The 26,802-nt window shown below is 42.1% G+C and overlaps 1 protein-coding gene across 1 annotated transcript in view; it reads left to right on the top strand.

The window, feature by feature from the left end:
• The window catches only part of MATCAP2 (microtubule associated tyrosine carboxypeptidase 2), a 28,175-nt gene extending 7,058 nt beyond the window's left edge, over positions 1-21,117 (top strand). Inside the window, exons 2-7 of the mRNA XM_054274192.1 lie at positions 641-1,290; positions 9,616-9,759; positions 11,863-11,995; positions 13,261-13,566; positions 14,081-14,178; positions 18,005-21,117. Coding sequence (XP_054130167.1) covers positions 641-1,290; positions 9,616-9,759; positions 11,863-11,995; positions 13,261-13,566; positions 14,081-14,178; positions 18,005-18,166 — 1,493 coding nt within the window. The 3' untranslated portion in view covers positions 18,167-21,117. The remainder of the gene's footprint in view (positions 1-640; positions 1,291-9,615; positions 9,760-11,862; positions 11,996-13,260; positions 13,567-14,080; positions 14,179-18,004) is intronic.
• The last annotated feature ends 5,685 nt before the right edge of the window (positions 21,118-26,802 follow it).

Raw genomic sequence — 26,802 nt, 5'->3', positions numbered from 1 at the left:
CTTTCAGAGAGAAAGAACTTGTTGTTCTCTTATCAGAAGAAACAAACTTCTTCCCGCCTCGAAGGCGCTGTTAGGATTCAGAGGAAGAAGTTGATGATGACCAGACAGAATCCTCTCCTTGAATGGAATTTATGCATCATGTATGAAGTGTATGAATATGCAACAGGCTGTTGCTTTTAAGGGTTAATCCTTTGTTAACGGGGGGATCCTTTTTCAGGCTTGTGCTGGCCAGAAGAAGGTACCTGGACATCCGTAACTCTTTGTCTCTATTGTCTCATATTGTCCCAATTCAAATTGTCCACAATATTATTACTCTAATTGTATTACTATTTTAGAACCATTTTATTACTATTAAACTTTTAAAATTTTAAAAACAAGTGATTGGCGTTTTTCACATGCATGGAGATGCAGGCATAAAACACTCATTTAGCTGGACCTTACAAGTCCAGTCTAATTGTTCAAAAGTGATATACACACTCAGTTCTCCCCTATGCCTAGAAGTCAAGATTAATGTGACGTGGCTGCAGTTAAGACATTTTGTGTTTCCTTTATGTTGCAGTTTTGAGTCCTTAAGATTAGTTTCACTTAGTGAAAATTAAGTTTGTCCTCATTATTTCCTTTTTTTCCCCCCTTAATGCAGAAAAACTTCACTGGCCTAAGACAGAGCTTTCTAGGAAATCAGTCCTGAGTCTGGAAGTACACAAACTGAACCTTAACAATGAAAACAGCCTCCAGCATCCTCCTTCTGGCATCCTTAAGGACATTTTCACAACAGGAACCAGCAGCTACAACGTCCTTCTGCAGAGCAAAGAGGAGAAAAAGCACCACGCTCAGAAGCAGCCGTCCTCGCACCACAGGAAGCACCGGCGAGCGGCCGCCAAGCGGCCCTGCAGCCCGCGGGGCAGCCGCGGGAGGGCGCCGCTGTCGCTGCCGGCCGGGCGGCGCTGCGGGCCCCGGCAGCCGCCGCCGCTGCTCGGCAATGGCCCCGCGGCCGCCGCCCTCAGCAGCGCCCCGGCCCCGCCGGCCCGGCCCCGCAGCAGGGCTAAGAAGCACTCCAGCCTCGCAAAGCCAAAGCAGGCCCCGGCCTCCAGAGGCCACGGGCAGGAGGGCGAGGCCGCTGGGCAGAAGCTCTGTTTGCTGACTGCGATCAAGCCGTCCAACGTGGAGAAAGAGAAGGTCAAGTTTTTCGACTCGGATTTCACGTACAATCCTCAGTTTGAATATGAAAACCCTGCTCTGCCAAATGTGTTGGCTAAGCACAGCCATGCGTCCGACAGATTTCTTAAGCAGGTAGAGTTGCTTTTACTCCCCTCCATTTCCATTGATTATTTCTTCCTACACCTGCCTGATATTTGGCTTTGTTTGTAGCAAGTAATTTCTCCTTATTCTCCCCTGTGTCACAGACATCTTTTCTGAAAAATCCTTTCCTTAGGATTTTTTCTCCCGAGAAGCTGAGAGGCCTCAGGAACAAAATGTAAACAATAATTATCTGCTGCTGTGGAATGCAACAGGTGGATCTGTGATTGGTCTCATGTGGTTGTTTCTAATTAATGGCCAGTCACAGTCAGCTGGCTCGGACTCTCTGTCCAAGACACAAGCCTTTGTTATTCATTCCTTCTTTTTCTATTCTTAGCTACCCTTCTGATGAAATCCTTTCAATTCTTTTAGTATAGTTTTAATATAATATATATCATAAAATAATAAATCAAGTCTTCTGAAACATGGAGGAAGATCCTCATCTCTTCCCTCATCCTCAGAGCCCTGTGAGCACTGTCACATCCCTGCTCTTTGAAAGATGCATCAAATATGAGAATGTACTACTAAAACGGAAATAAAATCTTTTTAATTAAAAAAGAAATGAAAACCTTTCTGAAATTTACAGGATTTTAAGGGATAAAGGTGCAGTTCCTTCTAAATGGGTTTACATGAAACATAATTTAAAGCAAGAAAGTTTTTGTAGGCAATGAAGCAGGATCCAGTAGAGAAAAATACAGTGCCTAAGCAGGCAGAGGAATAAGGCAGCATAGAAATCCTGCCAATCCTCTTGGTGACACAGGGATTGAGAGGGGATCGCAATTATTTGAGGTCATAGTTATTAGATAAGCATATGTTGATGTTACTTGTTTTAATCAACTTTGAAAGGGTATTTGGATATACATTAGACTCAATCAAACAGCTGCCAAATTCCATTCCAGAGAGAGGTAAATTTTAAGAAGACAGTTTTGGTTTTTCATAACTTGCAGCCACACTGGTAACATAGCTACAGACATTCCCGTTCTATGTAACTGCCTTGGCTTCCTACCCGATTACAAAAAACCTAAACAGCAAAAGCCCTGCTTTTAACTTTGACCTAAGTGACAAAACCCAGTGCTTATCTGTACAGTAGCAGTATTCTTCCCACTTTTGCTATTTTTAAGTGGTTTAGAAGATTTTTTTATTTTTAAATGGTTTAGATCTTATTTAGGTCTGACAAGCTTTTCTAAACAGAGACTCTTACGTATTCAAGTGATACTTAACTTGGAAAGACATCCTACCGTTCCATGAGGTTCACTTCTTTGTGATATGAATATTTCACTTAAAACTAAAATTCCTGGTGGCAAAGATACATGAATTAAAAGGACTAGGGAATGTAAGAACTGATCCCTGACTTGTGAACAGACTGATATTTTTTTTTCTTCTTCTAAACCAAAGAATATACAAAAGTGTTGTTACCCATTACATCATTGTATTGATAGTCTCCATTTTCACACTGAAAATATCTGTATATTTTAACAACTCAGTTTCTGAGTTTTCATCAAAATTTTATTTTCTTTATGAGAAAAGGGAATAGCTGTTCTATTCTTAAAAATCATATTCCATACTTCCAAGCAATGAACTAAATTGTAATGACACAAATAAAACTACTCCTTGACTAGAGCTTTTTAATAGGTTTTCCTTTGATTTTTTTAGCAATATTAGCAACATAGATGACAGCAAATCAACAACTACTGATTTGAAAAACTGAATTTAATACAAATTATCCCTTTTAGCGTGGGCTAGCAGAGCCTTGGAAGTCCTTTTATGCATGATGATTTTCTGGAGCAAACTTGTCTTTGGTTTACCCTTCTTTTAACAAACACCCATAAGTGTAAATATTGACTATTTTAAGAATTAATGATTGCTCAGTATTTTTCTGATTTGTAACTCTACCTTTTTCCCTGTCCATAAAAAGTATGGGAAAATAAAGGCCCTGTAACAACTTTATAAAAGGCAGTAAAGGATTTAACATTCAAGCAAGGATATTTCTGCCAATTAACAAGAAATATGTAAATTGTTTCACAAGACTTAGTTTGAGTCACTAGAAAAGCATGGATTCAAAGTTCAGCTCCTAAAAATACTAAACAAAAATACCTTGCACTTAAAAATCCCAAACCAGCAGCTTTAACACAGCTCCAAGCCCAGCAGGTGTCACTCTCTCTCTTTTATCTACAACTAGCTTTAGAAATTTTCATCTCCACGCAAATTTGAATTTAATTTCATGCAAATTTACTATCCAGAAAAAGCAGCATTAATCAAAAATTTTAATCAGGAAGTATTGTGGGAGCACTTGCTTTTCCTCATTGCTATTTTTTTTCAGGCAGATTTTACTTGTCAGAAGAAACACGTAGGTATCTTACAGGAAGTTCAGAAAGGATGACTTCAGTTGCAAAAAAAGTACTCACAGTGTCAAGAGCTGGGTCTGCAGTAAAAATGCAACTGTGTGTAGTCCTCATTTTTGCTACAAGAAGGTTCAGTTTTGTTGGGGTTTTTTTTGGAAGCATATTTGGCTTCTGTTTATTGCTCCACTTATTTTAGAAAGCCTTGGTAACTGTGAATAGTTATTCCTATTTTTTTTCTATACAAGGTGCTCATGACAACTTACACTTGCTTGCTCTTTTATGAGTAAAAAGCTGTAAACCCAGCTCTTACTGACTGAACCCACCATGTTTATAGGGGGCTTTTAGGATACTTAAGCAAAATGAGCTCAAAACCTGACATTTCAGAATTTTAGAAAATTTTTCAGTTATCTCAGAAATCTTTTTACCCACAGCTGTGCATAGCCAGCAAGGACATTGAGACAGATTGTGTTTTCTTATTGCCTTTTCTGCATTTGTGCATGTCTATGAAATTGGTTAATACAGCGTTACTGAAATATGTCTGGAAGACAAATCACACTCTGCCCCATTTATTTACTTTTTTTAAAGGCAAAGAGCACTGAAAGTTTGCAGACCATTAACCCAGCAATGCTGCAGTGGGGAGCACACAGGCTTGTGAGCATCCTCTTTACCCCATGCCTCTGCTTAAATCAGAGCTTTTAAACCTTGGGCAGAGCCCAACACTTCTATTGATTGACTTTTCACAGATATAGAGGAAACATTTTTGAGTTAGTAATGCATTTGAAAAATGCTAGCCTTCCTTCTCATACTGTATTCTGTTTGTTTCTCCATATCTACATTATGATATTTTCTTCATAAGTTTTTTCATGAGTCACACAGTGACCCAGTGCCTTTAGGGAAGTAAACTGGAGAACAGAAAATAGCATGCAGATTTGCACTCTTCAGAAGGATTAACATATCTGGTATTACAGAAGTTAATTTTCTTACCACTGTGTTTCAGGGTCACTGCAGCAGCTCTGTGCTCTAAAAGTTTTCTGGCTCAAGCTACTTATCCCTCATTGTGAAGTTTCTTAGCACTCAAAGTGTTTGTTATTTTTGCTCAGATGCTAGAGGTGGCAATATTTGCTTAGAAATAGTTGTTCCCAGTGTTTGCAGAGCAGATGAACTTAACAGTTGCAATTTGCTGAACCAAAATCAGCAAGTTGTAATTTTAGGGACCCTGTTTCTCTGAATTGTACATGGCAGCAAGAATTGTATTTCTGTATACATTTAAAAAAAATAAAAAAAAAACAAAAAACCCCCAACCATTTCATCAGATGAGTGATCCTCCCACAAAAGAGTTACACATCCTCTTCCCTTGCTATACATACAAGTATAGCAGTTTTAAATTCATAAATAAACCAGTTACACCACATTGCAAGTGTTTGTGTGACACCTTTTAGGACAATAATAAAAGTAGCCTACAATTAGCAAATTTATCAGATGTTGGGGAAAAAAATGTAGGTGGAGCAGGAAGGCTAAACAACATGGCATTCAACACTGAGTAATCCTTTACTATGTCCAAGTGATGTCACAGCTGAGGCATGTGGAAGATTCAAGGACACGACACTGTCTGTATAAAGCACAGAATTGTAAAACACCTCATTCTGCACTAGTTACAAATTCCCCTGCTAACTAGGATTTATGGATAAGGTGTGCTAATACATAACACAAAGCATGGCAGTCCATCCAAGTGGCACAGCTTCTCAGGGTCTGACACAAACAGCTCTCTTCCCCTAGAAGGGACTAATAGATCACTTCTGGTGATACCACAGTGGGAAGGTAGCTTTACTTCAGAGCACAGTCTCATACAAAAAATCCAGTGAGTATTAACTTCAAATTCTTTACAAAGTAATTTAAAAGTGTTTAATTGAAAATATTTCTACCAGCTCTAAATTACTTAAACATGACCTTTATACCACTAAGAGCAAGCATGCAGAAGAAAAACCCCTATAAACACTAAATAAAACCCCAACTACTACAGCCTGAGTAGACTAGAAACAGGTACTTATCTTCCTCCCTCCATTCCTCTTGACCCAAACAGCCACCATTTTATGGCTGTTGATTAAACTAACAAGCTCAGCCTGGTACTAAATGTTACCTAATGATGCCCCTTGGAAGCTTTTTTCTCCCCAGCAGGTAAGTTATGCAGGAAGAAGAGCAATGGTGTGTGTCTACCTTATCTGTCTTACAAATCTCAGCAGAGATTGCAACTCCTTTGCAGCAGAACTAAATGTAGGATGAGCTGACTCAAGTAGGGAGCTCTCCTGGATCACTGAGACCCTTCTCAGACTTGCTTGCCTCACACTACTCATAAGAAGTCTTATCAGTACACATCTCTACAATAACTCTCAACCATTGAGCTGAGTTGCTGGACATGGATGTCTTGAGATTCAGAGACCTACTTGGCTGTAAATAATTTGTTTTAAAAAGCCAACACCACCGTAACCTAATCCAGTCAGTGAAACAGCCTTGCCTTGCTCTTGTTCGTGCTTGTGTGTCATTGCTTTCTTGAGCATCAGTAGAGTTTGCTGTGCAAAGGGGCTTGTCTTATGAGTGCTACATCTTTTAGCACTCTTTGGTAGTGATCAGAGGGATAATCAGACATTCTAGGTAATATTGGAAAGAACAGGAATTATTACTCCTAACCAGTAACCTGGTGCAGCCACGTAGTTCTTCTTTTCTTCCATTTTTTCACTTGTTGCTGAAGAGTTCACAGTTTGGCCTTAGGAAGTGCAGCAGTACCAGTGTTCTGCTGGCCCAGAGGCTGGAAAATTAGCTCACAGTTGGATACTGCCGTAGGCAGCAGCTGGCATGCTGGTCTGGATTTTCCCCTTTCCCAGCAAGTTCTTGCAACAGCTGACTGAGTCATCTCACCTTGGAGGCAGGTGCAGAATCCCAAATTAAGGGCTTGGTGTAGTAGTCAGTGCCTGGAAACCAAACATTTCCCAAACCTTTTCCCTTCTGGAACCACCCCCAGCAGGAGTGGTTGTGGCAAGAAATGTCCAAACCAGGAGCATCACTGGGGATGGGGCTCGCCCCAGTGTCAGGGCCATCTGCCACTCCCTAGGGATTTGTGTGTAATGTGTCTGTGTGTGAAGGCTGTCCCTGTTGTTTCAGTGCTTCCAGAGCCACACCTGCCCACTTGGAAAGAATTCTTGGGACTTTTTTCTGTTTCACTTGAAACAGAGTCAAGAGAGAAGGTGATATAGGGGTGAGCACCCTTCTTAGTAATCTCTGAATATCTGTTCAGCAAAGAGGAGGTTTAAGCTTAACAACTTTCTCAGTATGCAGGAGCTCAAACTTGCAACACATATCTGGATGTGGATGGAATGCCAGGATGTGGGTTACCTAGTGTGGCACATAAAGAAGTTTCCCCTTGAAGCTGTGAACTCTGTCAGGTTGAGGTAGGAGAGGTTGGAGTGGGTCTGTCTTTCTTGAGGAGGAGTTGTGTCTGAGAACCTGCTGTTTGTATTGTGCTGTTGATTCAAGTGTCTCACAGCATTTAGGAAAGTTTCAACAGCCCAGGAATGTGCCTGGAAGCAGGCAGGCAGGCAGGAAGAGTTAGAACTTGGGTCTCCTGACTCCCAAAATCATGCTGCCTTCTATAGCCTGGAGGTCTCAGCTCCAGGGAGTTTGCTGTTACAGACAGCCAGGCAGGAGGTTTGATGTGTTCAGTGCTCATTTTCTCACTGTTCATTGTGATGAGGTCGTTTTAGAAAATGCCTAAACCTTAGCTGCACTCCAGCTAGGGTTGGAGAGTCCTCTGGGATTTCACACAATTCACAGAATGATTGGTTTGGAGGAGACCTTAAAGATCATTGAGTCCAATCCATGCCCTAACACCTCAACTAAACCATGGCACTGAGTCCCACAACCAGTCTTTCCTTAAACACATCCAGGGATGGTGACTCCACCACCTCCCTGGGCAGGCCATTCCAGAACTTTATCACCCTTTCTGTAAAAAATTCTTCCTAATATCCAGCCTATATTTCCCCTGATGCACCTTGAGACTGCGTCCTCTGGTTCTGTCAGTTGCTGCCTGGAGAAAGAGACCAACCTTCACCTGGCTACAGGCACCTTTCAGGGAGGTGTAGGGAGTTATAAGGTCAGCCCTGAGTTCATTTCAAATGAACTTAGGCATCCTAGAATTTAAGTGGGTACTTAGTGTGTAGTCTAATAGATTTAATTGAAATTTAAAATCAACAAGTTGTGAAGACAAATTTCATGCTGGAAGGTTGATTGACAGATGACTTCTTCCAGAGTGAACAAATGAAGTTAATTAATTGTCCACAGAAATCCAATATACAAACAACTAGTAGGTGACATAAATATCTTATGGATCTGGCACCTGGCAAAGGAGACTGAAGAACTGTTACCATGAATTGTTCATGCTGCTGGCTGAGTATTAACTTCCTGGGAAAAGGGTGGGAATGTTTAGCTTGCTTCTTTAACCAAGGATTTTGTATAAGTCAGGCAAATGCCTTAGAATGTGCAGACACTAAAAGAATTATAAAACAGACAATGTTTTTAGAAGTTAAAATTCATAGGTAATTTAAAAAATGAAAAAAATGGTTTGGAAAAATATACAAGACAAAGAAATACTGATCATTAGGTGCAATATTTCTGTGGCCTTCCAGTAAGTGACATTTCCTTCATCAAAGAGCTATTAGACTTTAAGGATATGTCTAGCTGTCATTTATGGGTTTCAGTAGCAATTATTCAGGGTTGATTAGTTTCAACTTGAAAAACATTAGAGAAGGATTGTTGGTAGCTGTGAAAGATAAAAAATTAATCCAGTTTTTGTGGAAAATCAGTCAACCTGCCAATGTCAGAATTTACATAGCTGTAGACAAATGCTTTTATGAAGGGATATAAGTGTATAGTGTAAAAAGAGATTCAGTCTACAAGATTTTTCACCTGTTAATGTTAGTGGTATTTTCTTAGCAAGAACATTAATTTTTTTTAAGTAGTGCCAAGAGCTTCTATTATCAAGTCTATGACAAAAAGCTATTCCCTGTAGCTGGATTGTTGCTGGGAAAGAAGTTATTCCATAGCACATTTTCTTTTAAGGTGTGTAATGATGTGCTGGAAAGAGGATAACTAGGGATGAGCATGTCACACCCCATCAATAAAATCTTCAATATGCATAGTTCATGTCATGGTTATGGGCATTGTGCTGAGCTTTGCTCAAGGGACTTCTTCTAGCAGCAATTCATAGGAGAATTGTTGATACTGCTCTATTTATCTTATGAAATAGGCCTTCATTTTGGGGGGTTTTAAAAAAGTACTGTGGTCTAAATAAAAAGTTTAAATGAAAGTTCTGTAAATAAAAGTTCCTGCTCTCTCTCCTCTTTCTCACCCAGACACCCATGGTACAAGGGATTTTATTGTAAGGAGACATTTTTGGTAGAGGTATTATTGTTAAAATTATAGTTACACATCTTCCTAATCAGTGTTCTTAAATTAGAACATGCCAAGAAATGAAGCAAGATGACAGTAATAGTTGATCTTTTTCAAATTCTTTGGAAAAACATATAAAGAAACAAGCTGTCAAACTGCAAATGTCCTGGAGACCTGTTTCATCTGTTTTACAAGGCAGTTGTACAACATTGCCAAAATTGAAGAGAAAATAGGTATTATTTCACTAGACTGATAATCATCTAATCATCACGCTGATGTAAGTGGGTCTAAGATGAGTTGATCAGAATCTTTTTCCAGTACTTTGGCACTAATGTACATCTGAAGATGGCATAAATTCATTGCAGAGCATGTCAGCATGTATTAAATGAGTACAGCCTGTTAGTGAGACTGCCAGTGAGTTAAGAAAAGGAGGATTTTAAACTAAGGAAAAAAGAGATTGAGAAAGAAAGATTACAAGTGTCAATATGGCATGGGGATCTTACTGCCCTGATATTTGCTATGTTTTCTCATCTTATAGTCCATTAACATTATGAAGCGGACGTTGCAGAAATATGGGAGCTATGAAAAATTTGAGCAGGCCACTGGAGGCAGCTTGCTGACCAAAAGTCGTATCTGGAATCACGTCAGGAAGTACATGGTGAAAGAAGGCTGTCTTGGTGAGGTAAGTCCTGCACTGGATCAGGGAAGAAACACTTGTGTGGACAGACCTTTCACATTGGATGGACCCAAGAGACCATCTGGGAGGCCTTTCCTCCATAATCACAAGAATATTCCTTACATCACACTTTTCTCATAGCTAAGCCCAGTCTAATGTGTGAACAATTGAAATGACACACATTCATTGTGAAGGCTTCAGTCATCTCTCTGAGCCTGTTTCCTGGTTCATATATGCTTGTTCTTAAATTCTCTTCTTTTGGGAGTACCCAAGAACGACACCCTTCCTTCCCTCCTTTTTCAGCTACTTGGAGACCAGCACATTTCCATTTATTCATCAGTTCTGCCATCTGTTCTCCTGTATCAAATTATTTACACCAAAGGAAAGAGTTAAGAAAAGGCCAAGAAAAATAAGCAGCAGCCCAAGAGAGTGATTTATAAGAAGCAACACAAATGAAAGTGACATAAGTGAATAAAAATGTCTAAAAGAACTTGTTGAGTTGGTTTAAGTGCTGTTTTTTCCTGGCTTTAACCATCTAATTTTTGGAGCCCTGTGAAAAAAACCCCTTATTTTCTATATTCAGAATTTTAGAAGACTAGTTTGATGAAGTTACATGAAATTGCTTGGAAAAGTCAGATGAAATTGAATGTGTAAAAAAGGGATTAATCCAAGGGAAATCACCAGATGACAGAGTCAAAGACTTGGATGAGATCACTGGCAGTGATCAGGAGGAGTCTGGAATCATAAGGCAAAAATTAATTTCCCAGAAACTAGGTTTAATTGGTAAACATAATATTATTAGAAGAAACTGCTAAACTCATTACACATTTTTGTGAGACTATGATTTGACAGTGATAACCAGACTTTACCTGGGTTTATAAGCATGGGATTAATAAACTACAGTTTAGAGCAAGCAGAAAAAAAAGTATGTTTTTTCTTTTCTTGTACTTTTATCTCTCTCTTCATTTTTGGCCTGGTTTGACTTCATGGCAACTGGATCATACATCCTCATCCAGCAGCCCATGTCCTTCTTAATGAAATGCTTCACTTTTTCTGTGAAAATGGGGTTAATACTTCATGCTTAGGATGGTCTAAAATATGAAAATACTCTCTTCAGCTGAAGAGGTGTTAATAAAGCTAAGTGGCACTTGTCCTTTAAATCTAAATGCTTTGGGATTTACCTTTTTTTCCTGCCTCTTAAATGCAAGTTTTGTGGGACTGATGGTTTGCTGTTGAACTTGAAGCTGAGGGTGAGTTTTGAGTACAGGGAGGTGTTATATTCATGCCTTTGATCTCTGGGTCCTTTTTTTTTGGATACTAAAAAAGTAATCTTTCTTTAAAGTAGTCTCCCTTGTACACTTCTGAGCAGTACTGTTTCATTAGGCTTTACATGAAGAGGGAAAGGTGCTTAGTCTTTAACAAAGAGTTTCACTTTTCCCTCTCAGTCACTTGTTTAAAAAGGCTTTTTTAAGTCAAATAATACAATATACCAATATGCATTAGTTTCCTTCTCTGCTAGTTTTTGTTTTGATTACCAGTTTTCCAAGAGAGAACAGGAAAGCAAGAGCTATTCTGCTGTGTAGAACAAAACAATGTCAGTATTTCAATATTTCATGTAACAGGAGAAAATGTACACAGTACTTCCCTCTCTCATTCAAGTGGCTTTAGAATTACAACTGAAATGCATTCAGACAACTAATTATATCGATACCTAGTCAATTTACGTGTTCTTGTCTAGTATTTTTCAGTTCTCAGTAATTCTAAGATAATTCAACACAGGTCAAAAACTGGTATTTTCTCTAATTTATTGTGCCTGCAATTGCTCCCTGCCCTCTGAGTCTAGTCAGTGTTACCATACTAAATTTTTCAGTCTTACTTTGGTCAATGTTCACCCTTACTCACCCCATAAAGTCTGAGCTTCTGTCAGTAGCCCAGGTGAGCAGGATAAACTCATTCCAAAGGCTCTCTCAGGTGACCACTGATGGCAAGACAGATTTGTGGAGGGCAGGGAACCAAAGAGACATGAAATAATGGAAGAGCCAGAGGAAAAAGCAGGATCACGAGTGAGAAGAGAGCTTTTCAGTCCTGCCTGAACTCTCTCCTCTCCAGATCGTGGTCCATCTCACGGAGGACCTGCTGTCGCGAGCCTCCATGACGGTGGTGAACGGCCGCCCCACTCTCACCATCAATGTCTCCACCGCGCGCGAGCACTGGCTGGAGGGCATGCTGAGACACGAGATTGGTATGGGCACCCCACCCCTGCTGCAGGCACTGGGGAGTACTTGCATGCATTCTTACCTATGGCACAGTGGTGGGCCAGGCACTGGACAGGTACACAAGGAGGGAACTTCCCTATCCAAAGAGCCTGTGCTGGAGATGAGCTGAAGGGAAGAGAAACCTTCTATTTCCTTAAAGAGAAGGAGAAACCTTTAGATGTGCTCAATTGGAAGGAGAAACCCTTTGAAAAGGATTCCTAGGGTTCATGGACACTAGCATTTTAGGTCAGATCCAGAGCAAGCTTTCAAAGTAAGCCTACCAGCCAGTCCCACTTACAGCACTGAGGTTCCCATGCCAAAGGATTCTTGGAGCAAAAAGAGAGTAATCCTTTCAGATGATGCTAGCCCAGAGGCTCTGCTCCAGGGCATACGTTCTGTGCTGTCATTGCTTAAGGACATTTTGCTCATTAGAGCAAATTTTTTAACTACTCTAGAGTTTAAAAAAAAAAAAAAAGGAAATAAAAATAATGAAATAATGTGACTGTTCAACCTCGGCTCCGGCCATGTCACTTTACAAACCTGCGTCTGTCACGCTGCACTGCTTGCAAATGTAGGTATGCTTTAGGTATGAAGAATTTACCCAGTGATCCTTAAACTGGTGTAAAATTGCTGTGATTTTGCATTACACAAGGTTGGCCCAGCCCTGTGGAAAATTTCTACAAATTTTTCAGTGCATCTGTTTCAACAAAGTACTTAAAATATTGATTAACTTGTCTAGTGCCTGAAGAGCAACTGAAGAATAAGCCTTGCAATTACCTAGAACCACTGTTACTCACATTTTAGGGGACATAGCATCTTCCAAGGCTGCAGTCATGCTGTTTAATCACCTTCAGGAGGCAACATTTCTGCCCTTTTACTTTGATTTTCCTTCCTGCTCTTCCCTACAATGCCTAGCCTATGCCAGATACAATTCAGCTTGTAAGACTTCGGAAAATTCCTTTTCATAGATTTAGAAAGTCCTCCTGATAGTTGCATTACTTCAGCATTTTCAGGAATTTCACTTGCAGTCAGCAGGTGAATATTTGCATGGTATATATATCTCTGACAAAATACTTTGTTGTAGGCAACGCTAAAGTCCTCACTTTTCCCAGTGCCCAGTCCTACCAGCTCAGAGTTCTGAAATGGGTTTCTCCTTATATATTTTATAACTTTTTGTTAATCATTGGATGATTAACATGTTCTAAGTGCCAGATTCCTCTTTTTCTTTTTTTTTTTTCTTTTTTTTTTTCAGGAACTCATTACTTTCGGGGTTTCAACAACAACAGCCAGCCTTGGTGCAACCGCAACGGCCGCAGGAAACACGGGTTAAAGCCAATCAACCCCACAGAAGAGGGGCTAGCGAGCATTCACAGCGTCCTGTTCCGCAAAGACCCTTTCCTTTGGAGAGCTGCCCTGCTCTACTACACGGTGTACCAGGCCAGCCAAATGTCCTTCAGTCAGCTTTTCCAGGATGTGGGCAAATTTGTCAAGGACCCCAACACTAGGTGGGATTACTGCGTACGGGCCAAGAGAGGGTGGACTGACACCTCACAGCCAGGTGAGTTCCCTGTTTGTCTTCTCTTGTTTTGTACTTCAGGGGGGTTTTCAGAACATGCACAAAGCTCCCTAATCATGTCACACATAAGACCTTTGCAAAAGGGAGACACTGGTCTCCACACTCTCTGAAATGGGGTCTCAGGAATTCTGCTGTGGAAAACAAGGCTGAAAATGCTCTTGGGTGAGACCTTCAAGCTGAGTCAGTAAAGGATTTTTGTATTTTTTGGTGGAAATGGAACATAAATGCAAAACTTTGAAAAAATTCATACTTACAGTTTGACCTGCTTTCCACAGATGTAACATTGCCTGTGGTTATTCACAGGCCCTATCTTCTCTGTTTGATTTCTTTTTCTGGCTAGTGGGTTTTGCCTTCTAGCTAGTTTTTGGAAAGGTGTTCAAAGTCAGCGATAAAAATATCTAGTTTTTAAAAATAAAATTGTTCTGCTCATAATGGCTTCTGAGAACATGCCTTGACCAAACACTGATAGAGTGCAATGTATCTCTGTTCCTTTCAGGCTGTTTCAATAAGGACCAGGTGTACTTGGATGGCATCCTCCGAATCCTGAGATACAGGGAGTCCATTGATTTCCATCTTCTGACAGCCCTTGGAAAGGTGATTGAACTCATTATTCCCAAGGGTACAGTTTTATCATTTCAGCAAGCCTGCCTGTAATGAACTATGAGTCACAGTGCTTTTACTTTGATCTAGAATTCTCTGCTCTGCACAGCACCTTCAATTACACTGTGCACGTTGCAAGTATTTTGAGGTCCTAAAAATTTCTATCAGCTTGACCTCATTCTTCACTTATCAGATTAAGATTTTATGGTCATATTTCTCAGACTTTCCTACCTTTATGGGATACTACCTGATTTGCAGTACAACAGACTGCCTTGGCCAAACAAGACAGGTACTAAAAGATGACAAAAGGAACCAACCATTTGACATTAATGCACCCCCCTCCACCACAAAGACTATTTAATCTCAAAGTTCTCTCACTGATGGCAGGTGTTTTAAAAAAAAAACATGGCTTGTTTGTCTTCAGCTCATCCTAAAAAGTGCAGAAATTTTGTCACACTTCCTAAACCCAAGGATTGCTAAGCTTTCACAGTTCATTAAGCAGGGTTCATACATAGACCGGGAGTCACATTGACTTGAGCTTGAATTTAGAGCTGGTATAGCAACATTTCTGCCTACTTAGCAATCAATGGGTGATAAAGGGAAGGGGCATATTATGATAGAGGGTTTTGGTCTACATTTGAGTTTTCCCTTTACTGTCAGAATCATCCTTATTGATAAGCAAGAGCTATTTAGGTAGCTGAACCAAGTTAGGAAGCTTTGAAAATAAAATCACACTGTCAAATAAGTCTGCAAGTTTCTCTCTGAAATTTCCTTGCGCTTTAAGCCTGCTTAACTCCACACAGCTTCTGCCTGCTAAACCACTGAACACACAGTTCCTTTACTGCTTTATGCCTGTCTCTCTTCAGGGAGTCTGCAGGTTGTCAGGCCACTTGAAAAACACACTTAGTCATTCCTCATAAAATTACAGATGATCCACATTGCATGGCACCCACATTAAGGGTCTACAAGCAATTTATTTCTAGCAGTATAATAATTTATAAGTGCTTGACTTTACAACTTTTAAAATCAAGGGATCTTAAAATGTGTTCTAAATGGTTTAGCTTCAGACATCTGCAGTCAAGCTGGAAATTTGTGTATCAGGGCAATGTCTGTTCTCAGCATCACAGATTATCGAAGTCTGCAGAGATCTCAACATCCTCTAGTCCAACTTTCCTGCTTAAGCAGTGTCAGCTAGAGCAGTTTGCCCTGGAACATGTCCAGTTGGGCTTTGAATATCTCCACTGATGGTGACTCCATAACCCCTCTGGGGGGCCAGTGCCAGTGTTTTTCCACCCTCATTGTACAAAAGTGTTTTTTGTTCAGATGGAATTTTATGCATTTTAACTGGTGCCCATTGCCCCTTGCCCTGCCAGTGTGTGTGCTGGTGAGAAGAGCCCCATTCCCATGTTTATACACAATGATGATTCCTGTGAGCTTGCTTTTCTCCAGACTAAACAGTTCCAGCTCTCAGCCTTTCCTCACAGGAGGGATGGATGCTCCAGTGCCTTAATCATCTTAGTGACCCTTCACTAGGCCCACTCCAATATATCTTCTCATGAAAGAGAGAAGCATAAAACTTGCACTGGGATCTAGGCTAGTGATTTATCATCACTTTAAATGGGGGATTTACTTGGATTTTTTAGGGTGGAATGGGAGGATCATGTTGTTCCAAAGGGAGTATTAAGCTTGGCTGGCACATTTTCCAGGTCCTGCCTTCCTGTTGCTTCTGACATTACTTAGAGTGTAGAAGAGTGTGGTGTGGATACATGCAAACTGTTCAACACACCTAGAAGTGACTAAGGGAAACACTTGAAACCTGAGAAAAGGGGCTTCTTAAAAGGAGCAGTTTTAAAACTTCACAGGAAAGACACAAATACAGGAAGCACTGCAAAATATTCATATGGTAATTGCATGCAAATATTGCCAAAGAGAAATAGAATGCAGATATTGGGTGCTCTTGAGTTTAGAATAACTACCAGAGTTTGAAAAAGTAAAAGCAGCAAAATATCACCTACTGTTGTGTTTCCCGAGAAACACACAAGCACATTACAAAGAGCATAAGTAAGTCTGTTTTAACCTCAGTCTTTTTTGTCTAGTGCAATGACAATAAAATGTGGCAAGGCAAGCAACCTGTTTCCACCATAGGATGGGATTATTTTTTTGATCTCCTCAGGATGTCAGCTTTGGTAGTTTTTTAGCAATTGCAAGGACTGGGGAAATGCATCCCATTCAAAACATATCTCAGATTATAGATGTATGTTTCTTGTTTGCAGCAGTAACAGAAACCTCTGAACATAAACATGAGGGGAGAAGGATCCTTTTTCTTTCTTTAGGCAGGAAAAGAGGTAGAATTGAATTTTACGTGGTGCTGTGTCTCCAAACTGCGAGATTGTATGGTTTTGTGGAGCTCCTCTCTATCCACTTCTAAGTAAGTTAATCAAACAGCAGTATCTTAGTGACTTGAATAAGTCTGAGCATGGGTGCCTGTTTTCTTAATTGGGTGCATCTTGTCCTTGCAACTAGGAAAGCACACTTGTGTACTCAGATGCAAATTGATTCTCCTTGTGGGCTTTGTTCCAGTTATCATTGCTGAGATATGCACCTGTCCCTGTGGGTCAGGTTTAGTGCAATCTGGATTGCACTGTCCTGTTTTTGCAGGAAGCCCTTCCTGCCCCTTGCACACTGGTGAATCCTTCATGTGCACTTTAATCGCTGCTGAGTAGAAACCATCACCTGCCAAGAGGGCAGGCTGCTTCCAGGGAAACCAGGCCCTGCAGGGCTCAGCTCCTTAGGGGAAACATGGGGCAAAAAGGTTGGAAGGAGCAGGCTCCACTCAAGCCACCTGGCACAAAGCTCGTGTGAAGCACAGCAAGGCTGGGGGCGTTGCCAGAGCATATGCTGCTGTCTGCAGGGTGCCCAGAACACACAGCTTGGGGACAAAGTGACAACCACACAGATTTCATCACACTGGACAGCTGCCCAAGGAGTCGTGCTCTCTGCTCCCATGGCAGCTTGTGCCCAGCCAAAGCAGTCATCCCTTCTAGACTATCACTCACAGCATCTTGAGCTACTGTGATTAGAAGTCCTAGCTTTTAGAATCATAAGACTATGAAGATAGAAATACCAATTTTCCTTAGGGAAGAAAGCTACCAGATCCTCTAATAGCTGCAAAATGAGAGTTCAGCACCAATACCCAGAAGGCTGTGATGCCATGAGGCAAACCCAGTGCACTCCACTATTGAATGAGGAAACAACCTAAAACTGGGGTGCTTAGGTATTGTTCATGCTGTAGTTAGTTACTAGAGATGCATTTTAATTTAGCTTTGCATAAGCACATTTACTCATGAAAATGAAACAGCAAAGTCGAGGTCAGCTGGCACCATGCATTTCCCAAACTGTTTCCTGTGCCATGCCTGTGCTGCCTTCACTTTTTAGTTCCTTAGGCTTTTGCACAGCGTTTTTTCCATTCTCTTGTAAATCTTTCTGCCTTTTTGAGAAGACATTCCAAGACTCACATGTGCTCCATCCTTTCCTCTCTGTTCCTGCAGCTGCTGTAGATGATTCTCATTCACATTCCTACAAGTCTGTTCACTGATTGAATCAAAACAGAATCAGGAATTATGAAGGCATTTGCTAAATTAACACTTCTTTTGCATCTTCCACTGAAGCGCAGAGTTGCTCATGTTTCCAAACGCTTCTCCAAGGTTTTAAATTCTCCTGCTCCGAAACATTTTCTCATTTACAGGAGAGAATTTATAGCAGCAACAGCAGAGAGGCAATGGGACTGTACTGCTAAATTGACCCCTGTCCTTCCTTACAGATCTCCTATGAGGACGTGGATCGCCTGAAAGGATTGGCTGTGATTGAAAACATGAGGGTGCCACACTTCTTGCAAGACCACGCCCGGTACATGGAACACTTGAAAAAGATCATGGAAGTCAATGAGCTGACTGATGAGGAGCTCCAGGATCTCATAAATTAACAGTATTAGACATCCATTCACTTACTGTGTGAGGATGTGGAACTGGACTTCCCAGAGCTTGCAAAAAGGGACTTACGAGGAATGGGAGGGAAGAGTGGCCAGAATATGTGGAATTCAGAAAAAGCCCCTTTATGTCCTTTTGCATTGTGATTGTATACTGATGATTTTTTAAAGGGATTGTGCATTTTTTTAAAATTTGGCTTAGAAATTCCTCTGCAGTGATCTGTCCAACCATCTACTCTGTTTTGTATGCTTGTATAGTGCTCAGTACTGTCTCTTGTAATATATTGCCTTTTCCCTCCCAGGTTTAGAGGTGGAGGAAAGGAGACAGAGGAGAAATTCCCCCTTAGTTCACTTTTGTTTGCCTTATCTTTGGTCATAGCTGTCATGGTTCATAGCAATAGAACTGCTGTAGATTATGCTGCATTGCTGTCTGCATAACTTTCCCATTTAGTCATCACTGCAATGAAAACAGAAAGTTTAAAAAAAGTGCACAGAAGCAGGTCTTTGTGCCATGGGATTGAAGTCTGTAACATTACAAAATGTTTCAGGGTTTTGTTTTTTTTTTAGTGAGAGGATAAGCATTTTAATCAGAGAGAAAAGGTAGGTAGTGCTGTTTTAATGGTTGTAAACGGGTAGCAAAGCTTTCCCTTTCATTCCCTCAAAAAGTTACACTGTTCTACATCTTTATGTGTATAGTACATGTTTCAGGAAGCTGAATTCTGTGAAGGGCCTCCCTCCTTTGAGGACAAGCATAACATGTCTAGGAAATTCAGCATGGCAGTGTTTTGGAAGGAGGATCGAGCAAAACTGTGATTTCATGACCTATAGTTCTAAATAAATTCAGGAACACAGGGCCACAATCCAGCACAGCAGGCAACACTCACTTCTTCTTTGGATCACCTGAGCCTACAGAGGACCAGGTCACATTTTTGAGCAGTGCCCCCACACTACAGCAAGCTTGAGCTTGCAGAGCTCGTTTTAGAAACAAGGTGTGACTGGGGGAGAGAAGACAACTTTCAAGTGCCCTATTCCTGTGTTCCAGCAGAAGTGCTGCACCACTCTGGAGCAACTTTACCTCTGTTTTAACTGCTGGTGCTATATCTAGGACCAAGGAAAGAAAGCTCCTTGCAGCAAAGAGCTTTCTCTAGTCACATGATGAATAACTTAGATGATGCAGGAGGACTTACTACATAAGCTACATTTTCTGATTGGGGTGTATTATGGAGTTGGTGAGGCAAAGTATTCTGACAGAGGGTTTTCTTTTAGTAGACAGAATTTTACAAGGGCTCCTCTGAGCTCCTGGGAAGCAGCTGTGGTCAGAGAGGCTGGGCAGAAACTAGTGGGAGCCTTGGACAGGGCTTCTGGCCTTTCTTATCCTGCTGCTCTTGCCCACTGGTAACAGGCCTGGCATGGGACAAGGTGAGTAGATGGAGCCAAGGTTTCCTCCACACTGCATTTGCATGGACCTGAGCCACAGTATCCTTCCCCTCTTATGTTCTTTAACGTAACAAATGCAATAACTCTCCCACCTTGTTTTGTACCAGGACATTACCAGACAAATCTTGAGAACATGTTTCCTGATCCATAGGAAAATCTATGAGAAAAAGGTGACAGCTGGCTAAGAGGTCTGAAGGTTTATGAATAATCCCATAAAAGCAGCTGCCTTTCAGATGCTATTGCAGATTGTTTGCAGTGGCTGGCTGACTGCTGCGAAAAAGAAAATGCATTCAACAAGCATAAATTTACTAAATTTAGTTGTTTTCAAGGCAGGGACAGAGAACTGCTTGCAGCAGCCTTAATTTTGTGTTGTCAGTATTGTTGAGGAGCTGAAAGCCATTCAGCCTCTGTATGCTGTTTTCTCTCCTTTCCTCCTTCAGGCTGTCCAGTTTGATCACTGGTGCCTTGGCCTGCCCAGCTTTGTTTTGGAGCTGTGCAGAGCAGGCACAGAGCTGCTGCAGCAGCCTGACAGGAGCCCTTTGCAGGCAGTCCCGCACGTGTGCTGCAGGTTTTGGCTCCTTTGCCAGAAACAGCAAGAAAGTCACACATGACTGAAGTCAAGCCAAGGATTACAGTCAAAGGTTGTCTTTGGAGTGAACTGGGCAGAGATCATTTGAGCTACACTGTGGAAAAATCTGGCTCACTTTGCTGACCCTGGGGTATGCAAAAGGGACAGTCCTTTAAGAAAGGAACAATTTTGAACTGATTTTATGCTGACAGGAGAGATCCCTGCCTTTCTCCCATGACTTTTACATAAGCGAAGTGGTTTTCCTCCTCCCACAAAAGTAGCATCTTACAATCAAAGTGCTCGTGCATAATGTGTCCTCAAAACCAGGAGGCTGTGCTAGTCACACTTTTGCCACAAAATGCCATGCCTGCAGGCCTGACTCTTTTACACTCCGTAGCCCTATACACTACTACAGGCCTTTTTGCTTTACTTGAAGACCTGCAGCACCTTTTTTTGCAAAGCAGTAGGTGCCATTAAACTTCCATTCTTCATTATTCTAGAAATAGACTTGCCTGGTGCAAAGTTTGGAGTTTGGAAGTGGTCAGCATCAATATATAGCAATAGGTGAAGCTGTCAGCTTCTGGTTTTGGCATTGTGTCATTCCTCCTTTCTAAAAATGTCTCAAATTTTGAAGTGTAGCTTTTGTAAATTTTCCTGAATTTTTGTTTGTCACTGTGAAGAGGCTGGTTACTGAGTTGTGGTTCTGAAGTTCTGTGATGGAGTGCGTGGACAGCAGTGAGCTCATGTCACTGCACAGTTTCATGGTGTCAGTGCTGTGTTGGCAGCCTTTCCTGGCTGTCTGCCTTGGTTGCTTTGGTGTGTATCTATGTCTTGCTATGTTATTCCTATACAGAAACCTGGCTGGCATTGGAAAAGCCTCCCCGTTTCACCAGACCAATTTTGAAAGGCGTTTTATACAACTTTTACAAATAAAGACAAAATACTGACAGAGATGAGAGTACTGAAGTGTTACATCATGTTGTGTCAGAGGGTTGCTCTCTCCAGTGGCCTCGTCTCCACAGCAACTTGGACATCCTGTGTTGTGTGTGGAAGAGGGGCCTTTCTGACTCCTTTTCAAAAACATCACTTAGGGCTGGAGTCATGAAGGGTCTGTTGAAGTTTTACACTGGGTATGGCTCTCCCTGCTCAGTCAGAAGGCCTGGCTGCTCATAAGGAAATTATCCTCCTATTTTCTAGGATATGGTCTGAGGCAGCGTTGGAGCCTCTTTGCTGCAATGCAATTCTCAGCACCATCCATGTGGGAAATGGCAACTCCAAATGTTCCACTTTAATACTTTGATCCATCCCCAAAACCCCCTCTCCCCTGCTGCTTCATTCCAGTGCTCTCCATCCCCTCTCACATTATAAAATGTGCTTACTTATCTCCAGGGAGTCCCATCAGCTCCTTATGTGTAAGTAAGGGTAACATTCAAGGGTTGTGGTTCTTTTTAAAGGAAATATTTTCAAAGTCAATTGCTAATTTTCCTTGCAAGCCTGCTAAGTATTATCATACCATATTCCCTTTCCCTAACTAGGAGGTTTGGAAAACATGGCCTGAAATCTGTTCCCTTCAAAGGCTCCCAAACCACCACTGCTCTCCCTTGCCCCATGCATCTCTGACAACCCTTGTACAGCATCAGTAGGGGGAAACACAGCCCTCAGCCATGACTGGCAGGTGTATTTCAGTACTGAATAAATCTCACATTTCTTACAGGTGATCTGCAGGACCAGTGCCGCTCTGAAGTTTTTTTGCAGCACTCAAGTGCCAGGCCTGTGAAGCTGGATGCCCTGCCACCAGTTTGAGAAGCAACTTAAGCACCAAGGTTCTCTGAAAGGAGGGAAAGATGGAAATCATTTATGCTGGAAACTGGGATGGAAATCTGGAGACCCATGAGTCAGAGTGGAAGCTGAGAGACACCTTGTCTAAGCCAAGAGAAAGGCAAAAGGAAACAGCTGGAACAATTCTTTTGTCTGGGTTTATTTGGGGGGATTTTTGTTTTTGTTATTTATTTTGTTGGTCAGTTTGGGGTTTTCTAAGGGAATAGTCATTTAAAAGTGTCCTAATAACTTCTGCAATATATTAACAGAAAATTAAGTTAGAGGGTTTTTTCAGTATGAAATTTAAAATGAGTGTCTGAGATACAGCAGGGAGAATCTATTTGGGCTTTGCTGAACAATGAGAGACTTCTCACAGTCTATATTAAATCCAGAAAATCTGGATATTGAATTTTAAACCCTTTCATTTTCATTGATTCCTTTGCAGAAAGATGTCATCAGGACTACCTTTCAAGGAATATCCTTACTCTTACCATTAAAATTGTCCAAATTAATTTTTTATGCTGCTGCTGAAATGGTTTGTATCCTCCCCAATCACACAGTGCCCCTGAGACACTTTAAACATCTTTTTCTGAGGTGGACAAGCAGGATGAAGTACAGCATTGTTTCAGCTCTTTAGAAGAAGGAAGTGAAGAAACTGAGGCTGAAGTTGGAAGTGCACTGGCCACAGCCTGAAGCAGGAAAGAGCAGGGGTAGAGAGCCCACAGGCAGGGCTCTCATGAGTGAGCAGGGCCAGGTTGTACAGACATGGTTTTGAAAAGAAAAAATTCCTGGAAAAAATTCCTAAAAAAGTTGGTGGCAGGAGAAATGCAGATGGTGGCACAGGAGGGGCTGGCATGAAGCCATGGGACTCCTGCCATCTCCCAGGGTCAGAGTGGGATGGACACCTCCCTGCAGGGACCTCCTCACTGGATCTGTGCAATTCCAGCTACTCCAATACAGCAGAGCTGGGCTCATGTTCAGGCCTGTCCCAGGAGTGCTCTGAAAAGGACACTTGGAGGGTCTCTCATTTATACTTCAGGGCCCAATTTCCATCCTGTGGCACATTCCAAGCCACAGGAGACCTGTCAAGCTGTTGTCTCCAGCTTACTGGCTTATTTCTGTCTTGTCTGACTTTTATCCTGCTCTCTAGCACTCATTCATCAGGCTGCTTTTTTTCTAATCCACGTCCTTCACGTTCCATTTTATCTAAGGAATATATTCACTGCCATATCATGCATCTCTGAGCCTAGAAAGTAAACTTACTCCCACCCACCAAAAATTCACAGGTGATCTGGAAGTCAACCTCTTCTTCCTCTCCTCCTGGCAGTGTTTTAAAGCTAAACTGTTCTGTATTTTTGATCTTCCCATAGAACTTTCAGCCAAGAAGCTTTTCCTGGCATGGGCAGGATATGTCACCAGAGGATCATGTGGAGAAGCCTCCAGTGGAGATTCACTCCTCCATCTGTTGTCTCATCTCTGTCCTTCCCCATTTCCCAGTCTCTCTAGTGCACACTCCTCCATCTTCCTTGGTCAGTAAAAGGAACAATGGCTGTGCACTTGAAGGAATCAAGTTAAGGTTCCCCCAAAGGAGGGGGTGCAAGGGTACCAAGGTGCTCTTTGTGGGAGCCTGCTGAGAACTTCAGGCAGTAAAAAATGTGGGGAGGTAAACTGACCACCAAGCTGCAAGGCAGCCTCTCTTGTCTATAGACAAGGAAATAAGGAGGTCAGAAGGAAGAGTTTCCCTGAAGGCCACTCCCTAAAATCTGATGGAGAAGTGCTCTGAGACCCTGGTGCTCCTTGTGTTTTCGCATAGTTTGAGCAGTGTTGCAGTTCAGGTTTGTGCACATTCCATTTTTTCCCCCTTTTTAAATGAGGCCTTTCACACAGCTGATAAAGAGAACTTTGGACATCCCTCAGGCTGGGAACATCTCATTGTGCAGGGTTATGAGATGGCCAGAAGGATGGGTCATTAAAGGGTCATCCAGCAACATATTTCCTGTAAGTGTGCACCTAACCTGTGGTACTTGAGAGTAAATCCTTTTAGCTACTTTGATTTTACAAGGGAGCTTTTTTACCTACAGATACGGAGGTAAAAATTGCTTAAGGCCTAAAACCCTAAAAACCAGGTAAGCAGACAAGGGCTCTGTCTGTAATTGTGGTCTTGTCCTGCTCTGTGGAATGTGGGAAGCAACCCAGAACTGCTGAGTGGTGACAGTGAGAGCTGTGCATGCCCTGCTGGCATGGCCCTCCAGTCACCCTGAGAGCAGCCAGCTCACAGAGACCTGCTGCTGCATCTCTTCTGGGCATGAAAAAAGCTGCTGCAGGCTGTTTCCCACAAGAGCCCGGATTCACAGTCAGTGAGACTCCTCATGTGGGGAAGAACTTTTCATTTTGCTTAGGAAAAACAAAGAACATAAGCCTCCTATAAAGCTTTTCCCCTCTACAAACTCTGTACAAAAGTGTTAAAGTCAGCGGCCAGGAAATGCCTGCATGACTTTGCCTTGCTTCCTGCAGCTAAGGAAAAGCTCGTAACCTAAATATGGAACATTTCCACCTAATTTCTGAGTGCTTAAATTTATGACCTGACGTGCTCCCAGTGAACAGCAGCTGCTGACCCTGGAGCTCTGCTTACCATCGCATCTGGCTCCTGCCCATGGCCAGTATGCTCCATCAAAACACCAGGTTTAAAACCAAAAATCAACTCCATGTCAGAAGGCAGCATTTAGATGTCTAGGAAAACCTTGAAGTCCTCTGGACTGACCCTTTTCTGCCATTTTCTAGGAACTCTGAGCACTGACTCCCCTTAGGGTTTAAGAGTGCCAAGACCAAGGCTGATTAACTCGTACAGCCAAGCCTCCACTCCTGCCTGCTGCATCAGGATTTGTCAACCCACTGCTGCCACAACCTGGTTCTTGGAAGTTCATCTCCAGGACAGTTATTTCCTTGTGTTTGCTCCTCAGAGGTTTTTAACAACTCTCCAAACCCTTCTATATCACACCTCCTTTTTTAGATGGCTTGCAATACTTCAGTGCAGCAACACTGCAAAGCCAAGTGACCAAATGGACATTAGTTCAAGTTAGTTAAGTAAGAAATTTTAAAAAGCCCACAGGACAAAGCAGAGGGTTTCCCATGAAGCAAATGTGTCAGAGCAAATAGGAAAGGAGAATAATTTGGCTGAGAATAATTTAAAAGCTTTCATTGAGAGGAGCAAAGAGGCCAAATGCTAGACATGGCCACCTCAGCCTTGGTGAGCTGGATGCTGCTTTAAGCTTTTTCCAGGAGATGCTACAAGGTAGAAAACTCAAATGTGTTTTTCCAGGAGCTGCCTCTCCTCCAGAAGCCTGCAGAAGCCACCACAGGGACCATGTGCTATCAGCTGTCACCATGTCCCCTGGCCAGGGGAGGTCTGAGGCTGGCACGTGTCAGCAGGGGACAGGAGGCAGCACTTTGCTGTAAGGAAGAGGCCAAGGCTGCATGTGCAGTGGGCAGGGAAGAGCTTCACCAGCCTTCACTCTGCACAGCTGACATAAATGGCCTTACAAAAAATTAAACCCAGACCAAATCATTCTCTAGCCATTGGTGACATTACTAATGAAGCAGGACCCTGCCTCACAAAATTTGGTCTCCTGGGGGGACCCCAAGATGTGTAAGGTGTATCCATCCTTCTGTAGGAATGGCTCACTGCTTCTGTACCCCCTCCTTAGTTGCTGCCTTCCTTGGCACTACCTGGGCACTAAAGCCACAGCCAGCTGGGCCAGCAGAGCTTGCACTAGGGGCATCTTGAAATAAAATTGCTATTTAGGTTTGCTCCCACAGGGGCAGGAAGAACACAGCCACCACTTCAGCTTCTGAACAACTATAGCACAACAGATATTCTTGGGAACTCCAAAATCCATCAAACTCACAACCACTTCATCCTCCTCCAGGGTTGTCAGAAAAAAGGAAATTTCTGAAAACCAGTGAGACACAGTGAGGCACTGCTGATTGCCAACATGAAGTAACCAGGCACATACCTCATACAGATGCTCCATGCAAGGCAGAATTTCACCTGTAGGTATCCAATTCCTCCATCTTCCTCCCATCTTATCCCAATCCATCTTTTTATCCATCAAGTAATCATCTTTCCAGAGCTCTCCACTGCGCTGAGGAACCTCTGGGCTACAGAGCAGCCTCATTAACTCTCCCTACAGCTCATGGGTTATGAAGGGGGCTCAGCCCATTTCCCACACCTGCAGCCCCTATTAACTCATGAGCCAGAGCAAGGGCCCCTGCAGCACCTGTGAGCACTGTCACCTGCTCAGGAGGCTGCAGATGCTTCTCTCAGCTTTGATGCCTCTGCACTTATTTACACACAGCAGAATAAATGGAATCTGGCCTTTCCAAGTGTTATTTCTAGAGCTATAAAATAACTTCAGCTTCCAAACAGATTTATAGCAGGGAAACAGTAGCTGGTACAAGAGAGTGAGTGTGTTCTTGGGTATATTACTGCATCTCACCTCATGGAATATTCATTTGACTATTGCATCTTTGCCTATATTTTGCAGTTATCCAGTGAGAGTTTTTTGGGGAATCTGGTGCTGCTCAAATTAAAAGAGGGCAGCAAAATTGTGCCTGATTGAAAAGGACAGACTTGCAGCAAGAATTGAGAATGAAAGCTGGAGCAAGGTCTTCAGCTAGTTTCTTTAATGACCAGAAATAAGTGCCTGCACCTTCCATTTTCAACAGGGACTGTTGAGCAACTAAAGGTACATTTTTGGACTGATGTTCCGAGTTCTTAGTCATTCTCTTGACCTCTTGAAATATCCTTGAA

The sequence above is a fragment of the Melozone crissalis genome, unplaced genomic scaffold (assembly GCF_028551555.1).
Source record: "Melozone crissalis strain CALT ecotype California unplaced genomic scaffold, PUWL_Pcris_2 ptg000016l_1, whole genome shotgun sequence".
In the NCBI taxonomy this organism is placed as follows: domain Eukaryota; kingdom Metazoa; phylum Chordata; class Aves; order Passeriformes; family Passerellidae; genus Melozone; species Melozone crissalis.
Note: the sequence above shows the minus strand (reverse complement) of the source record. Positions and strands in the feature narration are given on the sequence as shown.